The sequence below is a fragment of the Rattus norvegicus genome, chromosome 1, assembly GCF_021556685.1.
Source record: "Rattus norvegicus strain SHRSP/BbbUtx chromosome 1, alternate assembly SHRSP_T2T, whole genome shotgun sequence".
Lineage (NCBI taxonomy): Eukaryota > Metazoa > Chordata > Mammalia > Rodentia > Muridae > Rattus > Rattus norvegicus.
In genome coordinates, this window is record NC_141534.1 from 173,148,534 (window position 1) to 173,173,044 (window position 24,511).

At 42.0% G+C, this 24,511-nt stretch overlaps 1 protein-coding gene and 1 pseudogene across 1 annotated transcript; both read left to right on the plus strand.

Annotated features, from left to right (window-relative positions):
* The first annotated feature begins 200 nt into the window (after positions 1-200).
* Atmin-ps1 (ATM interactor, pseudogene 1) lies at positions 201-2,713 on the plus strand (annotated as a pseudogene).
* An 8,140-nt stretch (positions 2,714-10,853) lies between these two features.
* On the plus strand, positions 10,854-11,801 carry Or2ag13 (olfactory receptor family 2 subfamily AG member 13). Its single transcript, NM_001000191.1, has one exon. It carries the CDS (start codon positions 10,854-10,856, stop codon positions 11,799-11,801), a length of 948 nt encoding a protein of 315 aa, NP_001000191.1.
* Positions 11,802-24,511: the final 12,710 nt, after the last annotated feature.

Below are 24,511 nucleotides of genomic sequence, written 5' to 3' on the forward strand. Positions count from 1 at the left end.
CTGGGGATGAAGCCTACTTCATCATGGTGGATGATTGTTTTGATGGGCTCTTGGATCCGGTTTGCCAGAATTTTATTGAGTATTTTTGGGTCAATATTCATAAGGGAAATTGGTCTGAAGTTCTCTTTCTGTGTGGGGTCTTTGTGTGGTTTAGGTGTAAGAGTAATTGTGGGAGAGGGGCCTGGCGCTGTGCCGGAGCCATGACGGCCACGGAGGCGGCGGAGGCTGAGTCTGCGGGTTCGCCCTGGGTGTCCTGGACAGGCCGGCGAGCACGCGGGGAGCCGCCGCTGCCTCAAGCCCGTGGAGGCCGTCGGAGTCTCGACTGCAAGGCAGTCGACCGCGACTGGCCAGGGCTCGAGCCAAGGCCCCGGTGCCACTGGCCTGGGAGCTGGTCCAGCCGTCTGTGAGCGAGCTGTCCCGGGCTGTTCGCACCAATATTCTGTGCACTGTGCGCGGCTGCGGCAAGATCCTGCCCAACAGTCCTGCGCTCAACATGCACCTAGTCAAGTGCCACCGACTGCAGGATGGCATAGTAAATCCAACAATAAGAAAAGATTTGAAAACTCTACCGAAATTCTACTGATGTCCAATCAAAAGATGCCCTCCAGGCCTTGACAGACCATTTTCTCAGTTTTCTCTGGTTAAACAGCACTTTATGAAAATGCATGCGGAGAAGAAGCACAAGTGCAGTAACCTACGGCACCGAGTGGGACCTGAGAAGACACGAGGAAGATTGTGGCAAGACCTTCCAGTGTACATGTGGCTGTCCCTATGCCAGCAGAACCGCACTGCAGTCTCACATCTACCGGACTGGCCACGAGATCCCTGCAGAGCACAGAGACCCGCCTAGTAAAAAAAGGAAAATGGAAAGCCAAACGCTGTCCACTAAAACCATTGGACCACTGGGTGACCAACCGGCCCCTCGCCAAGATGCGCATGAGCCACGTGGTTCGGAAGTGAAGCTAGCAGCCTCACTTGAAGACTCTTGTAGCTCCCGCACCAAAAAGCAGAGCTTCCCAACGCCTCCCAGGTGCCCCCAGAAGCTGCTTCTACCAAAGCCCAAAGTGGCTCTGGTTAAACTCCCAGTCATGCAGTTTTCCCCTGTGCCTGTCTTTATGCCTACAGCGGACTCCTCGGCCCAGCCCATGGTGTTAGGTGTGGATCACAGTTCTGCAGCGGGTGCTGTGCACTTAGTACCCTTCTCAGTAGGAACCTTGATCCTCAGCCTGGATTCAGAGGCCTGCTCTCTGAAGGAGAGCCTACCTCTCTCAAAAATTATCAGCCCTGTTGTCGAGCCAATGAATACAGGTGTTCAGGTGAACTTGGGCAAAAGTCTGTGTCGTCCTTTGCAAGAGGGCGGGAGTGTGAGTCAGAAGAACAGCATTTCCTCAGCCAACGTGCAGACAGATCTGTCATATGCCTCAGCCAACTTGATACCCTCTGCTCAGTGGCTTGGCCCCGACTCCTCTGTGTCATCGTGTTCTCAGACTGACCTGTCCTTTGATTCTCAAGTGTCCCTTCCTGTTAGTGTCCACACCCAGACGTTGGTGCCCAGCCCTAAGGTCACTTCATCCATAACTGCCCAGACAGATGTGTTTATAGACGCCTGTTTCCAGCCTAGTGGGGTCTCCAAAGAAACCCAAACCTGCAGGATACAAAACCGCACAGATGACCCAGTGCCGGTGGACCACTCTGAGCTGTGTGGGGACATTTTTGAAGGCGTCCATTCGTCATACGGTGTGCCCAGCGACAACATCATGAGTAGCAGTTTAGTTGCAGAGACAGTAACTCACAGTCTGGTACCTCAGAGTGACCCCAAGATCCTAAGCCAAGTCATGGAAAAGTCTGCGCCCGTGTTAAACTTCAGTGCCCAGAACAGCATGCTTCCTTCACAAAACATGACCGATAACCAGACCCAAACCATAGATCTACTGAGTGACCTAGAAAACATCTTGTCAAGTAATCTGCCAGGCCAAACGCTGGATAACCGGAGTCTCTTGTCTGACACAAACCCCGGGCCTGACGCCCAGCTCCCATCAGGTTCAGCGCAGAACTCCAGGATTGATTTTGATATTGAAGAGTTCCTCTAAGCCTCAAATATCCAGACTCAGACTGAGGAGAGTGAACTCAGCTCCATGAGCACTGAGCCCGTCTTGGAGTCCCTGGACATAGAGACACAGACTGACCTCTTCCTGTCCGATCCCTGCACACAGCCCAATGGGCTCAGGGCAGGTTCGGGTTTCCTGGGCCTCGAGATGTTTGACACACAGACCCAGACAGACTTGAATTTCTTCCTGGACAGCAGTCCCCACCTGCCCCTGGGCAGCATCCTGAGACACTCCAGCTTCTCCATGAGCACCGACTCCTCTGACACAGAAACCCAAATGGAAGGAGCTTCCCCAGCTCAACATGCACCCACTCTGGAGAGCAAGGTCCAGCTGAGCAGCACAGAAACACAGACCATGAGTTCTGGCTTCGAGTCCCTCGGGAACTTGTTCCTCACCAGCAACGAGACTCAGACAGCAATGGATGGCTTCCTTCTAGCTGATTTGGCCTGGAATACGATGGAGTCCCAGTTCAGTTCTGTGGAAACCCAGACATGCACAGAGCTGCATGCTGTCTCCAGCTTCTGAAAGTGCAACCAGGCACCCCACTCCTTGTGGGCTTAGAACATGGGGACAGGGACAGCGGCATGGACTGGGGTGCAGTCAGTGGGGCAGCTTTTAGGTTCTCTGCAGTTCTTGGTGTTTTGTACTCGTGAACACAAGATTGGTGTGCAAATGTGAGTGTATTATAAAGTGAAAAGTGTTGCTCTAAGTGTCGCCTGAGTCTGCTCCTGTGTAGCCATTCTATTTTACACTACTAAACTTAGACCTGTCTAGTTAAAGCCTAGCTTACCAGGCAGTAGGGTGCAAGCTTTGCAACTTCTTTAACTGAGGAATGGCACACTAAAATGGCACCTCAAACGCTCAGACAACACTTGTGTGGCTGCTGACTCCTGAGATGCCACCACCTTGCCTTGTCACGTCCCTCTGACTTGGAAGCACCAGGGGAAGCCATAGCTGTCTTTAGCTTTTATGACAGTTTTTAGTCTCTGCTGTCTCTTCTCTCCCAAGCTGTGACTGCTGGCAGCTTTGTGTGCCATCCTTCTCTCTGTAAGGTGACTGGCCATTGTGAGAACAGCAAGCACTTAGTGCAAATAACAGTTTAGTAAGAGGAAGGCATCCAGCCTGTGGAGATGTGCACTGTGGAAACCCATCGTCTTTTTTTTTTTTTTATCTTGGGCTGATCCTGCTTCATGGAAAAGCTTTCCTCTGCTCTCTTGATAGTGTTGATCAAAAAGATCTCTGTGACCAAATCTATGGGATTGCCACGTGACAGACAGCAGCCAGCTGTAATCACACAGTGGCTAGGTGGTAGTTTCTGGTTGACCCCAGAGCTTCTAGCTCTCTATAAATTGGGGTTCCTGTGACTCCCCACTCTTTGTGCTCAGTTGATTTGCTAGAACTCAGGGATACCGTTTCTGTGAAGGGTTAGACTGGGTAGAAAGGGGGCAGAGTACATCCATGGCTTCTCTAGGCACAACACCAACCGAGTCTGTGTGGTTAGCCTCCCAGAAACCTTCCAGACCCGGTCTTGCAGGGTTAATGACTCCTTCGTTGTGTGGGTAGAGAGTTAACTTAAACCATTAGTGATCAACTTAACCTTGAGTGTTACCCTTCCCAGTTGCGTTGGGAGGTAGGGATGAAGCTGTAAATATCCCAACCTTTCAGTCATTAGCTTTGCCTTGGTCTCCCCTGTGACTTGTCCCCATCCTAATATTACCCAGAAGCTAGCAGCTACCAATGACCTCATAGCAAGCAAAAGCAAAATATGTTTCCGAATGTTTCAGATTTGGGGGAAGTTATGTGCAAATACACACTTTACATCACCACCCCCATAAACATCCTTCCTGCTCCACAGGAGACTGTGGGCCTACCCGACTGTAATGTACTCAGAGACCCTCTAAGGATTAAAAAAGGAAAATGTGGGATGAGGAAAAGACCTTTCTGCCCAGCCCCCTGTCAATATGCTGCACTTCAAATCTTGATAGGAGAAGGAGGGCCCTCAGAGTCTTTCCTTCCATCCACCCCCATCTTTTCCTTGAAGGAAGCTCTTCGCCCAGGCAAACAGATGATGTGTACCTTGAGACTAGCAACTGTAGAATAGATCCATCAGTGGTATGCTAATCAAAGCCTGTTAGGATACATTCTTTAAAAAGGAAAAAGTCTGGAGACCAACTTCTCCAATAGATAAAACACTCTCATTCTGAGTGGAGAGTGAGGTCTAGCATGCCTTGGGGGCTCTCTGTGCTAAGTAGATCATGGATTCATAGCTGTTGCCCAACTCGGAGGCAAATCAGAATGAGCACAGCCTGGGGACCCTTTCAGTCTAGCCTGGAAATCCCTGTACTTTCTGTAGCATAGGTTTGTGTTGCCACAAGCTGAACCTTCAAAATAAAACCTAAGGGGGCTGGTGATGACTCATTAAATAAATTGGTATTGCTGCCATCCTGTCCCATTCACCCGATGCAAAGGACTCGGTAATGGGCTAATAACACACCCAGCAGAGGAGTGCAACCCAGGAGCTAAACCGTTTTTTTGGTCACAGTGGTCTGTGAATGTGAGTTTCAGAAGAGACATAAAGCCTTAACTTAGATTTTCTGTTGTGTTGGAATTGTCGCTGCCTTAACGCTCAAGCCCTGTTTAAGCCCTCCGGCCCCGGGAGAGGTGAATGTGTGCTCCTGGTTCCTTGTAAATAGAAGTGCAGTGATCTATGGCTTTAAGTTTTTGTGTCTGTGGCAATGTGTTTTTATATATAGTTACAGGAAAAAGAATGGAGCATGTAGTTGTCCTTCATGTGCAAGAACTGTTCCCACCAAACCTTAGTTACCTGAACTCCCCTAAGGTTGTAAACATGAATTCAGTGATCAAAGAGAATTCTACACCTTAAAAAAAGAGTAATTGTGGCTTCATAGAAGGAATTCGGTAGCACTCAGTCTGTTTCAATTTTGTGGAATAGTTTGGATAGTATTGGTATGAGGTCTTCTATGAAGGTCTGATAGAATTCTGCACTAAACCCATGTGGACCTGGGCTCTTTTTGGTTGGAAGACCTTTATTGACTGCTTCTATTTCTCTAAGAGTCATGGGGTTGTTTAACTGGTTTATCTGTTCCTGATTTAACTTGGGTACCTGGTATCTGTCTAGGAAATTGTCCATTTTCTGCAGATTTTCAAGTTTTGTTGAATATAAGCTTTGTAGTAGGATCTGATGTTTTTTAAATTTCCTCTTATTCTGTAGTTATGTCTCCTTTTTCATTTCTGATTTTGTTAATTTGGACACACTCTCTGGGTCCTCTCGTTAGTCTGGCTAAGGGTTTATCTATCATGTTGACTTTCTCAAAGAACCAACTTTTGGTTCTGTTGATTCTTTGTATTGTCCTTTTTGTTTCTACTTGGTTGATTTCAGCTCTGAGTTTTATTATTTCCTGCCTTCTACTCCTCCTGGGTGTATTTGCTTCTTTTTGTTCTAGAGCTTTTAGGTGTGCTGTCAAGCTGCTGACATATGCTCTCTCCTGCTTCTTTCTGCAGGCACTCAGAGCTATGAGTTTTCCTCTTAGCACAGTTTTTATTGTGTCCCATAAGTTTGGGTATGTTGTACCTTCATTTTCATTAAATTCTAAGAAGTCTTTAATTTCTTTCTTTATTTCTTCCTTGACCAGGTTATCATTGAGTAGAGCATTGTTCAACTTCCATGTATATGTGGGCATTCTTCCCTTATTTTTATTGAAGACCATCTTTAGCCCATGGTGGTCTGATTTCTATCTTTCTGTATTGGGTATTTTTTATTTACGTTTCAAATGTTATTCCCTTTCCTGGTTTCCAGGCCAACATCCCCCTAACCCCTACCCCACCCCTTCTATATAGGTGTTACCCTCCCTATCGCTCCCCCATTATCGCCCTTCCCCCAACATTCCTGTTCACTGGGAGTCCAGCCTTTGCAGGACCAAGGGATTCCCCTTCCACCGATGCCCTTACTAGGCTACTCATTGATACCTATGAAGTTGGAGCCCATGGTCAGTCCATGTATAGTCTTTGGGTAATGGCTTAGTCCCTGGAAGCTCTGGTTGGTTGATATTGTTGTTCATATGGAGTCTCAAGCCCCTTCAGCTCTTTCAGTCCTTTCTCTGATTCCTTCAACATGTGTCCCACTCTCAGTTCAGTGGTTTGCTTCTGGCATCCGCCTACGTATTTGCTGTATTCTAGCTGTGTCTCTCAAGAGAGATCTACATCCGGTTCCTGTCAACCTGCACTTCTTTGCTTCATCCATCTTATCTAGTTTGGTGGCTATATATGTATGGGCCACAAGTGGGGCAGGCTCTGAATGGGCGTTCCTTCAGTCTCTGTTCTAAACTTTGCCTCCCTATTCCCTGCCAAGAGTATTCTTGTTCCCCTTTTAAAGAAGGAGTGAAGCATCCGCATTTTCGTCATCCCTCTTGAGTTTCATGTCTTCTGTGCATCTTGAGTAATTAGAGCATTTGAGTTAATAGCCACTTATCAATGAGTGCATACCATGTGTGTTTTTCTGCGATTGGATTACCTCACTCAGGATGATATTTTCCAGTTCCATCCATTAGCCTATGAATTTCATAAAGTCCTTATTTTTGATAGCTGAGTAGATTCCATTGTGTAGATGTACCACATTTTCTGTATCCATTCCTCTGCCTCCTCAGAGGAGTTAAGGATGCACCTTCTGTGAACCCAACCATTTCCCCTGGTCTGTAGTTAGTCTATAGGCAGTTGTGTCTGAGATATCCCTTGCCAACATTATCTAAATTGTTCATTTCTGTTATTCTCCCCACACCTGGAAATAGTTATATGATTCTGTACTTCTTAATAAACTTGCTTGATATAAATGATAAGTTTATGCAAGATCTTCTGGTCTCAGGTGTTCTTTTTGTCTTCTTTGGTTTTTGTTTTCTCTGTTTTTTATTTTTATTTTATTTTTTTATTTTGTTTTCCTCTTGAATCAGGAATGTGAGCAGAGTTCTCAGGGGTATCTGCCCCTCTTATGGTCTTGCTGTCCACTTGACACACACACAGGATTTGGGTGCAGGGAGCTGTTTTACTGGTTCAGTTCAGATCTGGGCGCAGTCTGGACCGTGGGGCTCTTGCAGCTTGACTGCTGCTGCATTCCTGTGTCCAGAGGCACTATGTAATTTCCTCTTGGGCCAGGGATGTGGGCAAAGGTGGGAAGAAGTAGCAGTCTCTCCTGCCCTGCAGTCTTAAGATTGCCCACACTTCTGGGTGTTCAGCTCTCTCTCCCTTGGGGTTTCGGAGCAGGGAGCTGTGGGCCGTGATCAGCGAGGTTAGCTTTGGTCTTTTGATTCTGTCCTGGATTTCCTGGGTGTTTTAGTTTAGGAGCTTTTTTCTGTTTTGAATTTTCTTTGACCATTGTGTCAATTTCTTCTAATGTATCTTCCATGCCTAAGATTCTGTTCTATCCCTAGTATTCTGTTATTGATGCTTGTATCTGCAGTTCCTGCCCTCTTTCCTAGGGTTTCCATTTCCAGTGTTGCCTCCATTTGTGTTTTCTTTATTGTTTCTACTTCCACTTTTAGTTGTTGTGCTGCTTTATTCAATGTCTTCAGCTGTTTGATTGTGTTTTCCTGTATTTCTTTAAGGAATATGTTTGGGGTGTTTGTTTGTTTGTTTGTTTGTTTGTTTGTTTTTCTTTAATGGCTTCTAACTATTTACCCGTATTTTCCTTTATTTCTTTCAGTGAGTTATTTATACCCTCCTTAAAGAACTCTATTTTCTTCATGATATAGGATTTTGGGTGAGCATCCTGGTTTTCAGGTGTGTTAGGGTATCCAGGGCTTGCTGTGGTGGGAGAACTGGGTCTGATGAAACCAAAGTATATTGGCTTCTGTTGCTTATGTTCTTATGCTTGCCTCTCACCAGCCTTCTGGTTATCTCTGGTGTTAGCTGGCCTGGGAATCTCTGTCTGAAGCCTGCTTCCTGTGTCCCTGGGTTGCTGTAGGTCTCCTGGAAGACCTGTGGCCTTGACTGTAGTAGACCTTCTGGGAGGACTCCAAACCATAAGACGTGACCTGTTGCCCTGGCCACAGTTAATCTCCTGGGAGGCCTTCAGACTGTGGGTTCTTTAAGAGCAGACAAGCTAATGATGTGCCCTAGTGGAAGGTGCAGGCCCAGGTAAGGAGTAGTAGTTCAAGCAGGGGAGACAGGGAATGGGTCCCAAGTTAGGAGACTCTGTGGGTTTCCTGAAAGCTGCAGTTGTATAGAAGGGTCCCATGCCAGGTGCCCTTGTGCTGTAGTTCTCCTGGGAGGCCTTTAGACTGTGAAATCTGAAGAGAAGCAGATAAGCTGATTGTCTACTCCAGTGGAAGGTGCAGGACAGAAAGGGGTTACAGGCTTTAAAGCTCATGATATGGTAACATTGATGATTACTTTCCCCCTCCAATGCAAAGTACATTTTAGTGCTACAAACATTAATCAGTAGTGATCAAGCTTCTAGTTGGGTACCAGTTTGATTTCGCTGTGTTCAATGTTTTCTAATTTTTGTCTTATTGTTTTTTGGTTTGATGTTTTATTTTGTTTTGTTTTGTTGTTTTATTTTGTTTGTTTTGTGAAGGTGGTGTGAAGAGAGCAAGAACATAGATAATGAAGTTTGGTAGGTAGTGAGGTAGAAAGGATTTAGTAGAACATGGGGGAAGTGAAAGAATAAGGTCAAAATATGAAAAAAATTAATTTTTTAAAAAAATTTAAGATGGATTTCTAATATTTCATCTAGAGTTAAACAAAACTTTGTGAAAACCAGGTAGCAAAATCCTATAATCTCAATACCTTTGAGGCTATGGAGATGAAACCTAAATGTCAGAAATGAACAAATTTAATGTGTTAAATCTCATTAAGGGATAGAAAATCTCAGGGAAAAGCAAGCCAAGAAACACCCAAGAGGTTTACTTAATTTACTCTATCTTAGACCAACGGTCCAAAGGAGACTTTTAAAGTTAGGAAATGAGCTCTTCTTAAGCTATGCACAGAGAAAAGCAGAAAGGAGGTCATGGGATGAGAAGACAAAGTAGCTTGTTCAAGTAGCTAGGTCCTGGCTTACAACTGACCCCAGAGACACTCAGGTGAGTCTGCACAGGGCTTGGATATCTCTTGTAATTTCTGTCTCTTCCTATAGTGGGAAGTATTTGTAAACAAAATTGAGTATCCAGACCTAAAAGATGCCTAGAAAGTGACAAAAAGCTAGTGGGGGTCCCCACAAGTAAAGGAGAACATTTTCTACTACTTCCTTTCATATCTGATAATAGGAAAACTATCATCTTACTTCATAGGAAACTACTGAAAACACATAAGCTGCCTGGCTGTAACCACTTCTATCTCCAGAACACACTTACAGATGAGAGAAAGAATGCAACAGTTCTGACACCTGATATTGCACAGACCCCTGAAACACTACATCAGCGTAACAAAACAAGCCAATTAAATGCTGTTAAGGTAAACTACATCTGCTCTCCTCAACTGTAGTGAAGCATCTTCAGTCTTTAACTAGCCCAAAGAAGCTGAGGAGGTCAGGCAGCTAGATTTCTTAGAACCTGAGTTAAGGATATATCTCTTTTAATGAAATGCATAGCCAGACCCTGGAAACACTGAGCCAGGAAAAAAAGCATTCAAAGAAAATCTTAAAATCAAAAACTACAGAATCAAATTTCTTGATCTCCTTTTCCTCCTTATCTATTTTTATTTTTTAAATATTAACAAGGATAGAAGGCTTTGAGAGTCTGAGGAGGGGAGATGGTGAGTCTAATAAATCATAGACATGTATAAAATTCTTGAAAGAACAAATTTAATTTTAAAAGTATCGTTTAATACTAAATAATGGAATAAAGTATCAACTGATATTAGCAGAGATTCTATGTTATAATCTAGACCTGGGTACTCCCTGTCTTGTAGAAATCTCAACATAGGTCTTTAGGCCTTGTGGATATTGCTAACATTGAATAACAATGAAATCTACCCAAAAAATCAACCAATGTAACTAGAGATTTGTTTAATATTTTCATACCATTTAATCATTAAGTTACTAATGGCCCACAGAGGGGCCAATGGAAACTAATGAAATGCTAATATACATATGTCATGTTGAATGACTTGTAAAAGCTGAGTTATAAACATGTAATTAAAAAAATAGATAGTGAAAATAGACGTGTGAAAAAAAACCCAATAGAAGTGTTTCATTGAAATCAGTTCAGAGTTTCATATTCAATGTTTTCTGTTCAGAAAATGAACTAAATATTTAGGGCCATTTCTAAACATTATACAATAATGACACATGTTAGGATATTTCTTTTACCTTAAGAAATAACTTTAACTTTCTGGAAAGATGTTCCAGATTTAGTATTCTGGGTAGTACTTTGCAAAGTGATTTCTTAATGTTTATATTACCTATTCTGCACATGGGTAGATATTTATGGTGATTCAACTAAGAAAGAGACAGAACAATGACAGAGAGATAGGGAGACACACACACACACACACACACACACACACACACACACAGAGAGAGAGAGAGAGAGAGAGAGAGAGAGAGAGAGAGAGAGAGAGAGAGAGAGAGAGAGGTGTAAATCAAGAAGTAAAGCTACTATTTGGAAAGATTCCGTGTTGTTAGAGTCATGCTGGGTAGCATAAGGGACTATTAACATGACCATTGGCAAATTGAATTCATATCAGCAAAACTTCACCAAGCGTATGTTTTGTAGGCAACTAAAAAGACCACACAGAATGGAAGTCTGCAACTCCACCTTGGGAAGTGGCTTCATCTTAGTGGGGGTTCTAGATGACAGTAGTTTTCCAGAACTGCTCTGTGCCACTATCACAGCCCTGTACTTTTTAGCATTGACCAGCAATGGACTTCTGCTGATGGTCATCACCATGGATGCCCGGCTACATGTGCCCATGTATCTACTACTCTGGCAGCTCTCCCTCATGGACCTCCTCCAACCATCAGTTATCATTCCCAAGGCCATAATAGATTTTCTTCTCAAAGACAACACTATTTCATTTGGGGGGTGTGCCCTTCAGATGTTCCTGGCACTGACACTTGGTAGTGCAGAGGACCTCCTTCTGTCCTTTATGGCCTATGACAGGTATGTAGCCATTTGCCATCCTCTGAACTACAGAATCCTAATGAGTCAGAAAGTCTGCTGGGTCATGATAGCCACCTCATGGATCCTGGCATCCCTCAGTGCTCTAGGCTATAGCATGTATACCATGCGATATCCTTTCTGTAAATCCAGGCAGATCAGACACCTCTTTTGTGAGATTCCTCCCTTGCTGAAGCTGGCCTGTGGAGACACCTCCACATATGAACTCATGGTTTATTTGATGGGTGTGACTTTACTCTTTCCTGCCCTTGCTGCCATCCTGACCTCTTACTTACTAATTCTGCTCACTGTGCTCCACATGCCCTCTAATGAGGGCAGGAAGAAAGCCCTTGTCACCTGCTCTTCCCATCTCACTGTGGTAGGGATGTGGTATGGGGGTGCTATTTTCATGTATATCCTGCCCAGTTCCTTCCACAGCCCAAAGCAGGACAATATCAGCTCAGTGTTCTACATGATTGTTACTCCAGCTCTGAATCCTCTCATCTACAGCCTGAGGAATAATGAGGTCACTGAAGCATTGAGACGAGTCCTGGGGAAAAGATTGCCAGTAAAGTCTACATTCTAGGTACTTCTACTAGCTTATTCCTCCTAAAAATAAAAAGATTTCAACTATGAATGGAATATTACTGATAAAATCAGGAGAGTAAAAGTATTGCTTGTTTGATAGAGAAGAATGAGATACAACAACCCTTTAAAACACACTTTGGATATTATGAGGTATTTTATGAAATGAAGTCCATATGACTTCAAAATATTTTATATGTCTCTAAACGTTATATAACGTTTCCAAATGTAACTGCTTGTGTTAGGGTTTCAAATTGGCCTTCCCTCACCACCTGGAGATAACCCCTGAGATTTTTACTGCTTATTGGACCAAAAACCAGAAAACATAATTGCATGTACATAGATCATGAATTAATTGGAAAAGATTATTAAGATTTGCTTAAATGTTAAACTAACTAATCTTGGCCAAAAATGTAATATTAAAGAGGCTATTTTGCTTAAGAAGTTTGCATCTTCTTCATTTTTTCTCTCTTCCTACGCATCTGCATTCATGGAGATTTCTTTGATTTAAAGAAAAACCTTAAACTCTCCTCATCCCTCCTCTCCTCTCTTCTAGTCTCCTCTCCTTTCCACTTCCCCTACACTCTCTTATGTAATTTCCCTTCCTCTCTTTTTTCTTTTCTTTTCTTTCTTTTATCGGTGATGCAAATTGAACACTTACCATTCTAGCATGTAAATAATACAAGCACACAGTATTTGCCCAAAACTCCTAACATAGTAAAATGTCTCAACAACTACAAAGAGTCCATATATTTACTGTTAGTCTAGATATAAACATTTTATAATCTGTACATGTCAAAATATTTTGAAGGAAAATAAATAGAAGTTAGTATCCTAGAAGTATGTGGTGTGAGTAAAATTTCGCACTCAGTCAGATGAATGTCCGTCCAGTTTTGCTGCTGGCACTCACTGTACTAAGCGGATATGTTCGTGTAGAGGTTTCTTTATCTTCCGGCACACAGAGAGATCTTTTTTGTTCTATGGTGCTGATACAGAGTGCTGGTGAGAAGCCCCTAGCCAGCTGTCACAACACAATTGGACGTAAATGTAGCTCACAATTTTCTATAATTTTCACCTTGTACTTGTACTTCTTGAATAAAATATCTGTAAATTCTACATTTTCAGTAAGGAAAAGACTTAAAATGTTGTGAGGAATAAACAAGATAGTAAATGTAAATATATGGAGGGAGGTGTGTGGAATATATGGATAAATCATACATCTAAGTGCTGCTATAAGAGAGAAGTGCCCAGGCAGTTGTGTGTACTAGAGCATGACAGCACGTAAGTGTTTGATAATGCAGCTAGCTATTTCATCTCTGTCAAATAAATGTTTTATGTATGCATTTGGATGTGTTTATGCTAATTAGCAATGGCAATCTCTTATGTATGTGACTAATACTTTCCATTATAAAAAGTCTTATGAGTGGTTATATAAATCATAGTTAAAATCAACTTAATAGTCTTGGAATTTGTTGAAAATTGTATTTATGAAAATATTGAATATTTTGCATTTTATTTCACATTAAAGGTGTATTAATGTATTAGTAACCATACTATATCATTTAATCAGCATAGTTTAATTTTACTTAATATTATCTACAACTTCAAGATTAAGGACATAGATACTATGTGTATTATAATTTTCATGATGATTTCTATTACAATTTACACTTGACATTAAAATACAGGATGGGAGTTTTTAAACAGAAAACTTCCATAGATACAGCCCCTGAGGTGCTTCCTATGCCAATTTATATTTTTCTACACCCATATATGTAGAGGAAATACTAGATGAACTCACAAGAATTAAATAGTGTATGAAGTTGAGACAGAAAAACAACATAGTAGGTAGGGAAGAGTTTGGAGGGAAGGCAATGGGGGATATATTTGATCACAATGCATTAGGTAAATGCATGAAACTCTCATTAAAAAGTATAAAACTAGTAAAATTAAAATTTAGGGAATGTTATATATCACCAAGTTAGTTATGTTTTCTTCTAATGGGATATTACTATTAGGAAATACCTTATCAATACCTTTCTGAGAGAAAAAAATATGTTTTTTACAAATATTGTTTATTTTAAAGAATCTGGTACAATGTACATTGAAAACCCATGTCCCAGGCTGAAAAGCACAAATAGAACCAAAGGAACAGTGTCTGTGGTATATACTTCAGCCTGAGTAACTTTGTTCCTAACTGCCAGTTGGAAAAAAATTCCTGGAATAGTCTGGCAAGACTGTCATATTGTTAAATGTTTTTTATCTCTCCAGTGAAGCCATCTTTGTAGTTAGCTGTTACTCTCAGTATCTCTCATCTTGACTACAACTGTGTTCTTCTTTTTTTTTCTTTTTATAGTTATGTCTCCCTTTTCATTTCGGGTTTTGTAAATTTGTACACACTCTCTGTGTCCACTCATTATTCTGGCTAAGGGTTTATCTATTTTGTTGATTTTCTCAAAGAACCAACTTTTGGTTCTCTTGATTCTTTGTATAGTCCTTTTTGTTTCTACTTGGTTGATTTCAGCTCTGAGTTTGATTATTTCCTGCCTTCTACTCCTCCTGGGTGTATTTGCTCCTTTTTGTTCTAGAGCTTTTAGGTGTGCTGTCAAGCTGCTGACATATGGTATCTACTGTTTTTTCTGCAGGCACTCAGAACTATGAGTTTTCCTCTTAGCACAGCTTTCATTGTGTCCCATAAGTTTGGGTATGTTGTACCTTCATTTTCTTTAGATTCTAAGAAGTCTTTAATTTCTTTCTTTTTTTTCCCCATCTTTATTAACTTGAGTATTAATTCACATTTCGATTGTTATTACACTTCCCGGATTCTGGGCCAACATAACACTAACCCCCCCTTCCCTTATATATGGGTGTTCCCCTCCCCAACCTCCCACCATTACCATCCTCCTGCCAAACAATCCCGTTTACTGGGGGTTCAGTCTTGGCAGAACCAAGGGCTTTCCCTTCCACTGGTGTTCTTACTAGGCTATTCATTGCTACCTATGAGGTTGGAGCCCAGGGTCAGTCCATGTATAGTCTTTGGGTAGTGGCTTAGTGCTGGAAGCTCTGGTTGGTTGGCATAGTTGTTCATATGGGGTCTCAAGCCCCTTCAAGCTCTTCCAGTCCTTTCTCTGATTCCTCAATGGGGGTCCCGTTCTCAGGTCAGTGGATTGCTGCTGGCATTCGCCTATATATTTGCTATATTCTGGCTGTGTCTCTCAGGAGAGATCTACATCTGGTTCCTGTCAGCCTGCACTTCTTTGCTTCATCCATCTTGTCTAATTGTGTGGCTGTATATGTATGGGCCACATATGGGGGAGTCTCTGAATGGGTGCTCCTTCTGACTCTGTTCTAAACTTTGCCTCGCTATTCCCGCCAAAAGGTACTTGTTCCCCTTTCAAAGAAGGAGTGAAGCATTCACGTTTTGGACATCCTTCTTGAGTTTCATGTGTGCTGTGCATCTAGGGTAATTCAAGCATTTGGGCTAATAGCTACTTATCAATGAATGCATACCATGTGTGTTTTCCTGTGATTGGGTTACCTCACTCAGGATGATGTTTTCCAGTTGCATCCATTTCGCTATGAATTTCATAAAGTCATTGCTTTGATACTAAGTAATATTCCATTGTGTAGATGTACCACATTTTCTTTCTTTTTTTTATTAACTTGAGTATTTCTTATTTACATTTCGAGTGTTATTCCCTTTCCCGGTTTCCGGGCCAACATCCCCCTAACACCTCCCCCTCCTCTTCTTTAGGGGTGTTCCCCTCCCCAGCCTCCCCCCATTGCCGCCCTCCCCCCAACAATCACGTTCACTGGGGGTTCAGTCTTAGCAGGACTCAGGGCTTCCCCTTATACTGTGATTTTACTAGGATATTCAATGCTACCTATGAGGTCAGAGTCTAGGGTCAGTCCATGTATAGTATTTAGGTAGTGGCTTAGTCCCTGGAAGCTCTGGCTGCTTGGCATTGTTGTTCATATGGGGTCTCGAGCCCCTTCAAGCTCTTCCAGTCCTTTCTCTGATTCCTTCAACAGGGGTCCCGTTCTCAGTTCAGTGGTTTGCTGCTGGCATTCACCTCTGTATTTGCTGTATTCTGGCAGTGTCTCTCAGGAGAGATCTACATCCGGCTCCTGTCAGCCTGCACTTCTTTGCTTCATCCATTTTGTCTAATTGGGTGGCTGTATATGTATGGGCCACATGTGGGACAGGCTCTGAATGGGTGTTCCTTCTGTCTCTGTTTTAATCTTTGCCTCTCTATTCCCTGCCGAGGATATTCTTGTTCCCCCTTTTAAAGAAGGAGTGAAGCATTCGCATTTTGATCATCCATCTTGAGTTTCATGTGGTCTAGGCATCTAGGGTAATTCAAGCATTTGGGCTAATAGCCATTTATCAATGAGTGCATACCATGTGTGTTTTTCTGTGATTGGGTTACCTCACTCAGGATGATATTTTCCAGTTCCAACCATTTGCCTATGACTTTCATAAAGGCATTGGTTTTGATAGCTGAGTAATATTCCATTGTGTAGATGTACCACTTTTTCTGTATCCATTTCGCTGTTGAAGGGCATCTGGGTTCTTTCCAGCTTCTGGCTATTATAAATAAGGCTGCTATGAACATAGTGGAGCACGTGTCTTTTTTATATGTTGAGGCATCTTTTGGGTATATATGCCCAAGAGAGGTATAGCGATGTACCACATTTTCTGTATCCATTTCTCTGTTGAGGGGCATCTGGGTTCTTTCCAGTTTCTGGCTATTAAAAATAAGGCTGATATGAACATAGTAGAGCATATGTCTTTGTAATATGTTGGGGCATCTTTTGGGTATATGCCCAAGAGAGGTATAGCTGGATTCTCAGGCAGTTCAATGTCCAATTTTCTGAGGAATCTCCAGACTGATTTCCAGAATAGTTGTACCAGTCTGCACCCCGAACAACAATGAAGGAGTGTTCCTCGTTCTCCACATCGTCACTAGCATTTGCTGTCACCTGAGTTTTTTGATCTTAGCCATTCTCAGTGGTGTGAGGTGAAATTTCAGAGTTGTTTGATTTGCATTTCCCTTATGACTAAAGATGTTGAACATTTCTTTAGGTGTTTCTGCACCATTCAGCATTGCTCAGCTGTGAATTCTTTGTTTAGCTCTGAACCCCATTTTTAATAGGGTTGCCTCTCTGCAGTCTAACTTCTTGAGTTCTTGGTATATTTTGGATATAAGCTGTCTATCAGTGGTAGGATTGGTAAAGATCTTTTCCCAATCTGTTGGTTGCCATTTTGTCCTAACAACAGTGTTGTTTGCCTTACAGAAGCTTTGCAGTTTTATGAGATCCCATTTGTCAATTCTTGACCTTAGAGCATAAGTCATTGGTGTTTTGTTCAGGAAATTTTTTCCAGTATCCATGTGTTCGAGATGCTTCCCCACTTTTTCTTCTATTAGTTTGAGTCTATATGATTTGATGTGGAAGTCCTTGATCCACTTGGACTTAACCTTTGTACATGGTGATAAGCAGGGATCGATCTGCATTCTTCTACATGCTGACCTCCAGTTGAAAAAGCACCATATGTTATCTTTTTTCCATTGGATGGTTTTGGCTCCTTTGTTAAAAATCAAGTAACCATAGGTATGTGGGTTCATTTCTGGGTCTTCAATTCTATTCCACTGGTCTATCTATCTGTCTCTGTACCAATACCATGCGGTATTTATCACTATTGCTCTGTAATACTCCTTAAGTTCACGGATAGTGATTGCCCCAGAAGTCCTTTTATTGTTGAGCATACATTTAGCTATCCTGGGTTTTTATTATTCCAGATGAATTTGCAAATTGTTCTGTCTAACTCTCTGAAGTATTGGATTGGTATTTTCACAGGGATTGCATGGAATCTGTAGATCGCTTTTGGTAAAATGGCCATTCTTACTATGTTAATTCTGCCAATCCATGAGCATGGGAGATCTTTCCATCTTCTGAGGTCTTCTTCAATTTCTTTCTTCAGAGGCTTGAAGTTGTTATCATACAGATCTTTCACTTGCTTGGTTAAAGTCACAAGGAGGTATTTTATAATATTTGGGACTATTATATTTTCTTTCTCGACTTGTATCTCTCTTGTGTAGAGGAAGACTACTGATTTATTTGAGTTAATGTATACACAACCAATTTGCTGAAGTTGTTTATCAGGTTTAGTAGTTCTATGGGGGAACTTTTGGGATCACTTAAATATACTATCATGTCATCTGCAAATAGTGATGTTTTGACTTCTTTTTTTTCCAAGCTGTATCCCCTTGATCTCCTTTGGTTGTCTGATTGCTCTGGCTAGGACTTCAAGAACTATATTGAATAAGTAGGGAGACAATAGGCAGCCTTGACTAATCTCTGATTTTAGTGGGATTGCTTCAAGTTTCTCTCCATTTGTTTAATGTTAGCGACTGGTTTGCTGTATATGGCTTTTACTATGTTTAGGTATGGGCCTTGAATTCCTGTTCTTTCCAGGACTTTTATCATGAAGGGGTGTTGAATTTTGTCAAATGCTTTCTCAGCATCTAATGAAATGATCATGTGGTTTTGTTCTTTCAGTTTGTTTATATAATGGATCACGTTGATGGTTTTCCGTATATTAAACCATCCCTGCATGACTGGGGTAAAGCTTACTTGATCCTGGTGGATGATTGTTTTGATGTGCTCTTGGATTTGGTTTGCCAGAATTTTATTGTGTATTTTTGCGTCGATATTCATAAGGGAAATTGGTCTGAAGGTCTCTTTCTTCGGGTCTTTGTGTGGTTTAGGTATAAGAGTAATTGTGGCTTCATAGAAGGAATTCGGTAGCACTCCATTTGTTTCAATTTTGTGGAATAGTTTGGATAGTATTGGTATGAGGTCTTCTATGAAGGTCTGATAGAATTCTGCACTGAACCCGTCTGGACCTGGACTCTCTTTGGTTGGGAGATTTTAATGACTTCTTCTATTTCCTTAGGAGTTATGGGGTTGTTTATATGGTTTATCTGTTCCTGATTTAACTTCGGTACCTGGTATCTGTCTAGGAAATTGTCCATTTCTTGCACATTTTCAAGTTTTGTTGGATATAGGCTTTTCCAGTAGGATCTGATGATTATATGAATTTCCTCTGATTCTGTAGTTATGTCTCCCTTTTCATTTATGATTTTGTTTATTTGGACACACTCACCATGTGTGCTAAGGGTTTATCTATCTTGTTGATTTTCTCAAAGAACCAACTTTTGGTTCTGTTGATTGTTTCTATGGTCCTTTGTGTTTGTACTTGGTTGGTTTCAGCTCTGAGTTTAATTATTTCCTGCCTTCCACTCCTCCTGGGTCTGTTTGCTTCTTTTTGTTCTACAGGTTTTAGGTGTTCTGTCAAGCTACTGATATATGCTGTCTCCTTTTCTTTCTGCAGGCACTCAGAGCTATGAGATTTCCTCTTACCACAGCTTTCATTGTGTCCCATAAGTTTGGGTTTGTTGTACCTTCATTTTCATTAAATTCTAAGAAGTCTTTAATTTCTTTCTTTATTTCTTCCTGACCAGGTTATCATTGAGTAGAGCATTGTTCAATTTCCATGTACATGCGGGTGTTCTTCCCTTATTGGTGTTGAAGAACAGCTTTAGCCCGTGGTGATCTGATAGGATGCATGGGGTTATTTTTATCTTTCTGTATCTGTTGAGGCCTGTTTTATGATCAATTATATGGTCAATTTTGCAGAAAGTACCATGAGGTGGTGGGAAGAAGATATATCCTTTTGCTTTAGGATAGAATGTACTATAAATATCTTTTAAGTCCATGTGTTTCATGACTTCACTTAGTCTGTCTATGTCTCTGTTTAATTTCTGTTTGCATGATCTGTCCATTGAAGAGAGTGGGGTGTTGAAATCTCCTACTATTATTGTGTGAGGTGCAATGTGTGCTTTGTGCTTTCGTAAGGTTTCCTTTATGTATGTAGGTGCCCTTGTATTTGGAGTATAAATATTTAGGATTTAGAGTTCATCTCGGTGGATTTTTCCTTTGATGAATATGAAGTTTCCTTCCTTATGTTTTTTGATGACTTTTAGTTGAAAATTGATTTTATTCGATATTAGAATGGCTACTCCAGCTTGCTTCTTCAGACCATTTGCTTGGAAAATTCTTTTCCAGCCTTTCATTCTGAGGTAGTGTCTGTCTTTGTCTCTGAGGTGTGTTCCCTGTAGGCAGCAGAATGCAGGGTCCTCATTGCGTATCCAGTTTGTTAATCTATGTCATTTTATTGGGGAGTTGAGACCATTGATGTTGAGAGATATTAAGGAATAGTGATTATTGCTTCCCGTTATATTCATATTTGGATGTGAGGTTATGTTCGTGTGCTTTTCTTCTTTTGTTTTGTTGCCAAGACGATTAGTTTCTTGCTTTTTCTAGGGTGTAGCTTGCCTCCTTATGTTGGGCTTTACCATTTATTATCCTTTATAGCGCTGGATTTGTAGAAAGATATTGTGTAAATTTGGTTTTGTCATGGAATATCTTGGTTTCTCCATCTATGTTAATTGAGAGTTTTGCAGAATACAGTAACCTGGGCTGGCATTCGTGTTCTCTTAGCACTGTATGACATCAGTCCAGGATCTCCTGGCTTTCATAGTCTCTGGTGAGAAGTCTGGTGTGATTCTGATAGGTCTGCCTTTATATGTTACTTGACCTTTTCCCCTTACTGCTTTTAATATTCTTTCTTTATTTCGTGCATTTGGTGTTTTGATTATTATGTGACGGGAGGATTTTCTTTTCTGGTCCAATCTATTTGGAGTTCTGTAGGCTTTTTTTATGTTCAGGGCCATCTCTTTCTCTAGGTTAGGGAAGTTTTCTTCTATGATTTTGTTGAAGCTATTTACTGGTCCTTTGAGCTGGGAGTCTTCACTCTCTTCTATACCTATTATCCTTAGGTTTGATCTTCTCAGTGGGTTCTGGATATCCTGTATGTTTTGCACCAGTAGCTTTTTCCATTTTCCATATTCTTTGACCATTGTGTCGATGATTTCTATCGAATCTTCTGCTCCTGAGATTCTCTCTTCTATCTCTTGTATTCTGTTGATGATGCTTGTATCTATGGCTCCTTGTCTCTTCCTTTGGTGCTCTATATCCAGGGTTGTTTCCCTGTGTCCTTTCTTTATTGCTTCTATTTCCATTTTTAATTCCTTCAACTGTTTGATTATGTTTTCCTGGAATTCTTTCAGGGATTTTTGTGATTCCTCTCTATAGGCTTCTACTTGTTTATTTATGTTTTCCTGCGTTTCTCTAAGGGAGTTCTTCATGTCTTTCTTGAAGTCCTCCAGCATCATGATCAAAGATGATTTTAAATCTAGATCTTGCTTTTCTGGTGTGTTTGGATATTCAGTGTTTGCTTTGGTGGGAGAATTGGGCTCCAATGATGCCATGTAGTCTTGGTTTCTGTTGCTTGGGTTCCTGCCTTTGCCTCTTGCCATCAGATTGTCTCTGGTGTTACTTTGTTCTGCTATTTCTGACAGTGGCTAGACCATCCTATTGGCCTGTGTGTCAGGAGTGCTGTAGACCTGTTTTCCTGTTTTCTTTCAGCCAGTTATGGGAATAGAGTGTTCTGCTCTTGGGCATGTAGCTTTTCCTGTCTACTGGTCTTCAGCTGTTCCTGTAGGCCTGTGTCCTGAGTCAACCAGGCAGGTTGCTTGGAGCAGAAAAGTTGGTCTTACTTGTGGTCCCGCGGCTCAAGTTTGCTCATGGGTGGTTGCTTTTGAGCTCTCCGTGAGGGCAGCAACCAGGAGGGCCTGTGACACCTTTTCCGGGAACCTCCATGCACTGGGGTCCCAGATGGCTTTTTGGAGTCAGAAATGTGGGCATAGTGTAGTCTCTTCTGGCTTCCCGGGCGTGTCTGCCCCTCTAAAAGTTTAGTTCTCCCTCCCATGGGATTTGGGTGCAGAGAACTATTGACCGGGTTCCTTCAGGTCCACGCAGTTTCTGGACTGCGGGGGACCTGCCGCAGTGTGCAGTTTCTCAGAAAATTGGACATAGTACTACATGAGGACCCAGCTCTACCACTCTTGGGAATATACCCAAAACATGTTCAAAAATAAAACAAGGACACATGTGCCACTATGTACATAGAAGCTTTATTTATAATAGTCAGAAGCTGGAAACAACCCAGATGTCTATCAAATAAAGGAATGATGTGGTACAGAAAATGTGGTACATTTACACAGTGAAGAATTACACAGCTATTAAAAACAAAAACTACACTGAAGTAACACCCATTCAGAGCCTGCCCCACATGTGGCCCATACATATACAGCCACCCAATTAGACAAGATGGATGAAGCAAAGAAGTGCAGACCATCAGGAGCCGGATGTAGATCGCTCCTGAGAGACACAGCCAGAATACAGCAAATACAGAGGCGAATGCCAGCAGCAAACCACTGAACTGAGAATAGAACCCCCGTTGAAGGAATCAGGGGGGAGGGGGATTTTTGCCCGGAAACCGGGAAAGGGAATAACACTCGAAATGTATATAAGAAATACTCAAGTTAATAAAAAAAAATGAAAAAAAAAAACAAAAAAAAAAACTACATGAAATCTTTTTGTTGTTAGTTTTTTTGTTTTGTTTTTGTTTTTTACAGTTCTGACCTTTTTTTTTTTTTTTTTTTTTGGTTCTTTTTTTCGGAGCTGGGGACCGAACCCAGGGCCTTGCGCTTCCTAGGCAAGCGCTCTACCTGACCTTTTTTATTGGATAATTTTTATTTACATTTCAAATGTTACCGCCTTCCCCATTTTCCTGTTCATAAACCTTCTATCCCATCCTCCCTCCCCCTTCTTCTGAGTGTGTTCACCCACCCCTTCCTTCCTCCCCACCCTGACATTCTCCTACACTGGGGAGTCCAGCCTTGGCAGGACCAACGACTTCTCCTCCCATTGGTGCCCAACAAGGCCATCCTCTACTATGTATGCAGCTGGAGCCATGGGTCTGTCCATATGTGCTCTTTGTTTGGTGGTTTAGTCCCTGGGAGATCTGGTTGGTTAGTATTGTTGTTTATGGGGTTGCAAGCCCCTTCTGCTCCTTCAATCCTTTCTCTAACTCCTCTTATGGGGACTTCATTCTCAGTTCAATGGTTGGCTATGAACATCTGCCTCTGTATTTGTCATTCTCTGGCCGAGTCTCTCAGGAAATAGCTATATCAAGCTGCTATCAGCATAAATTTCTTGGCATCAGCAAAATTATCTGGGTTTGGTGGCTGTATGGACATAAGGGCTGGATCCCCAGGTGGGGCAGGCTATGAATGGCCATTCCTTCAATCTCTGCTCCAAACTTTGTCTCCATATCTCTTCCTATGAATATCTTTGTTCCCCGTTTTAAGAAGGAGTGAAGTATCTGCACTTTGGTCATCCTTCTTCTTGAGCTTCATGTGGTCTGTGGATTATATATTGAGTAATTTGAGCTTTTGGGGTAATATCCACTTATCAGTAAGTGCATACCATATGTGGTTTTTTTCTGATTGTGTTACCTCACACAGCATATTTTCTAGTTCCATTCATTTGACTATGAATTTCATGAAATCATTGTTTTTAATACCCGAGTAGTACACAAATGTGTAGATATACCACATTTTTGTATCCATTTCTCTGTTGAAGAAGATCTGGGTTCTTTCCAGCTTCTGTCTGCCATAAATAAGGCTGCTATAAACATAATGGAGCATGGCTCCATGTTATGTTTCAAGGCATCTTTTGAGTATATGTCCAGGAATGGTATAGCTGGGTCCTCAGGTAGTGCAATGTCCAATTTTCTGAGGAACCTACAGACTGATATCTAGAGTGGTTATGCCAACTTGCAATCCCACCAACAATAGAGGAATGTTCTTCTTTCTCCACATCCTTGCCAGCATCTGTTGTCACCTGATTTTTTGACTTATTCATTCTGACTGGTGTGGGATCGAATCTCATGGGTTTTTTTTTGATTTGCATTTCCCTGATGACTAAGAATGGTGAATGTTTCTTTCAAGATGGATGATCAAAACATGAATGCTTCACTCCTTCTTTAAAAGGGGGAACAAGAGTATCCTTGGCAGGGAATAGAGAGGGAAAGATTAAAACAGAGACAGAAGGAACACCCATTCAGAGCCTGCCCCACATGTGGCCCATACATATACAGCCACCCAATTAGACAAGATGGATGAAGCAAAGAAGTGCAGACTGACAGGAGCCAGATGTAGATCTCTCCTGAGAGACACAGCCAGAATACAGCAAATACAGAGGCGAATGCCAGCAGTAAACCACTGAACTGAGAACAGGACCCCCATTGAAGGAATCAGAGAAAGAACTGGAAGAGCTTGAAGGGGCTCGAGACCCCATATGAACAACAATGCCAAGCAACCAGAGTTTCCAGGGACTAAGCCACTACCTAAATACTATACATGGGCTGACCCTGGACTCTGACCTCATAGGTAGCAATGAATAGCCTAGTAAGAGCACCAGTGGAAGGGGAAGCCCTTGGTCCTGCTAAGACTGAACCCCCAGTGAACGTGATTGTTGTGGGGAGGGCGGCAATGGGGGAAGGTTGGGGAGGAGAACACCCATAAAGAAGGGGAGGAGGGAATTAGGGGGATGGTTGCCCAGAAACCGGGAAAGGGAACAACATTCAAAATGTAAATAAGAAATACTCAAGTTAATAATAATAAAAAAAAGAACTTCTCGTCATCCCTGGCCCAAGAGGAAACTGTATATGGCCTCTGG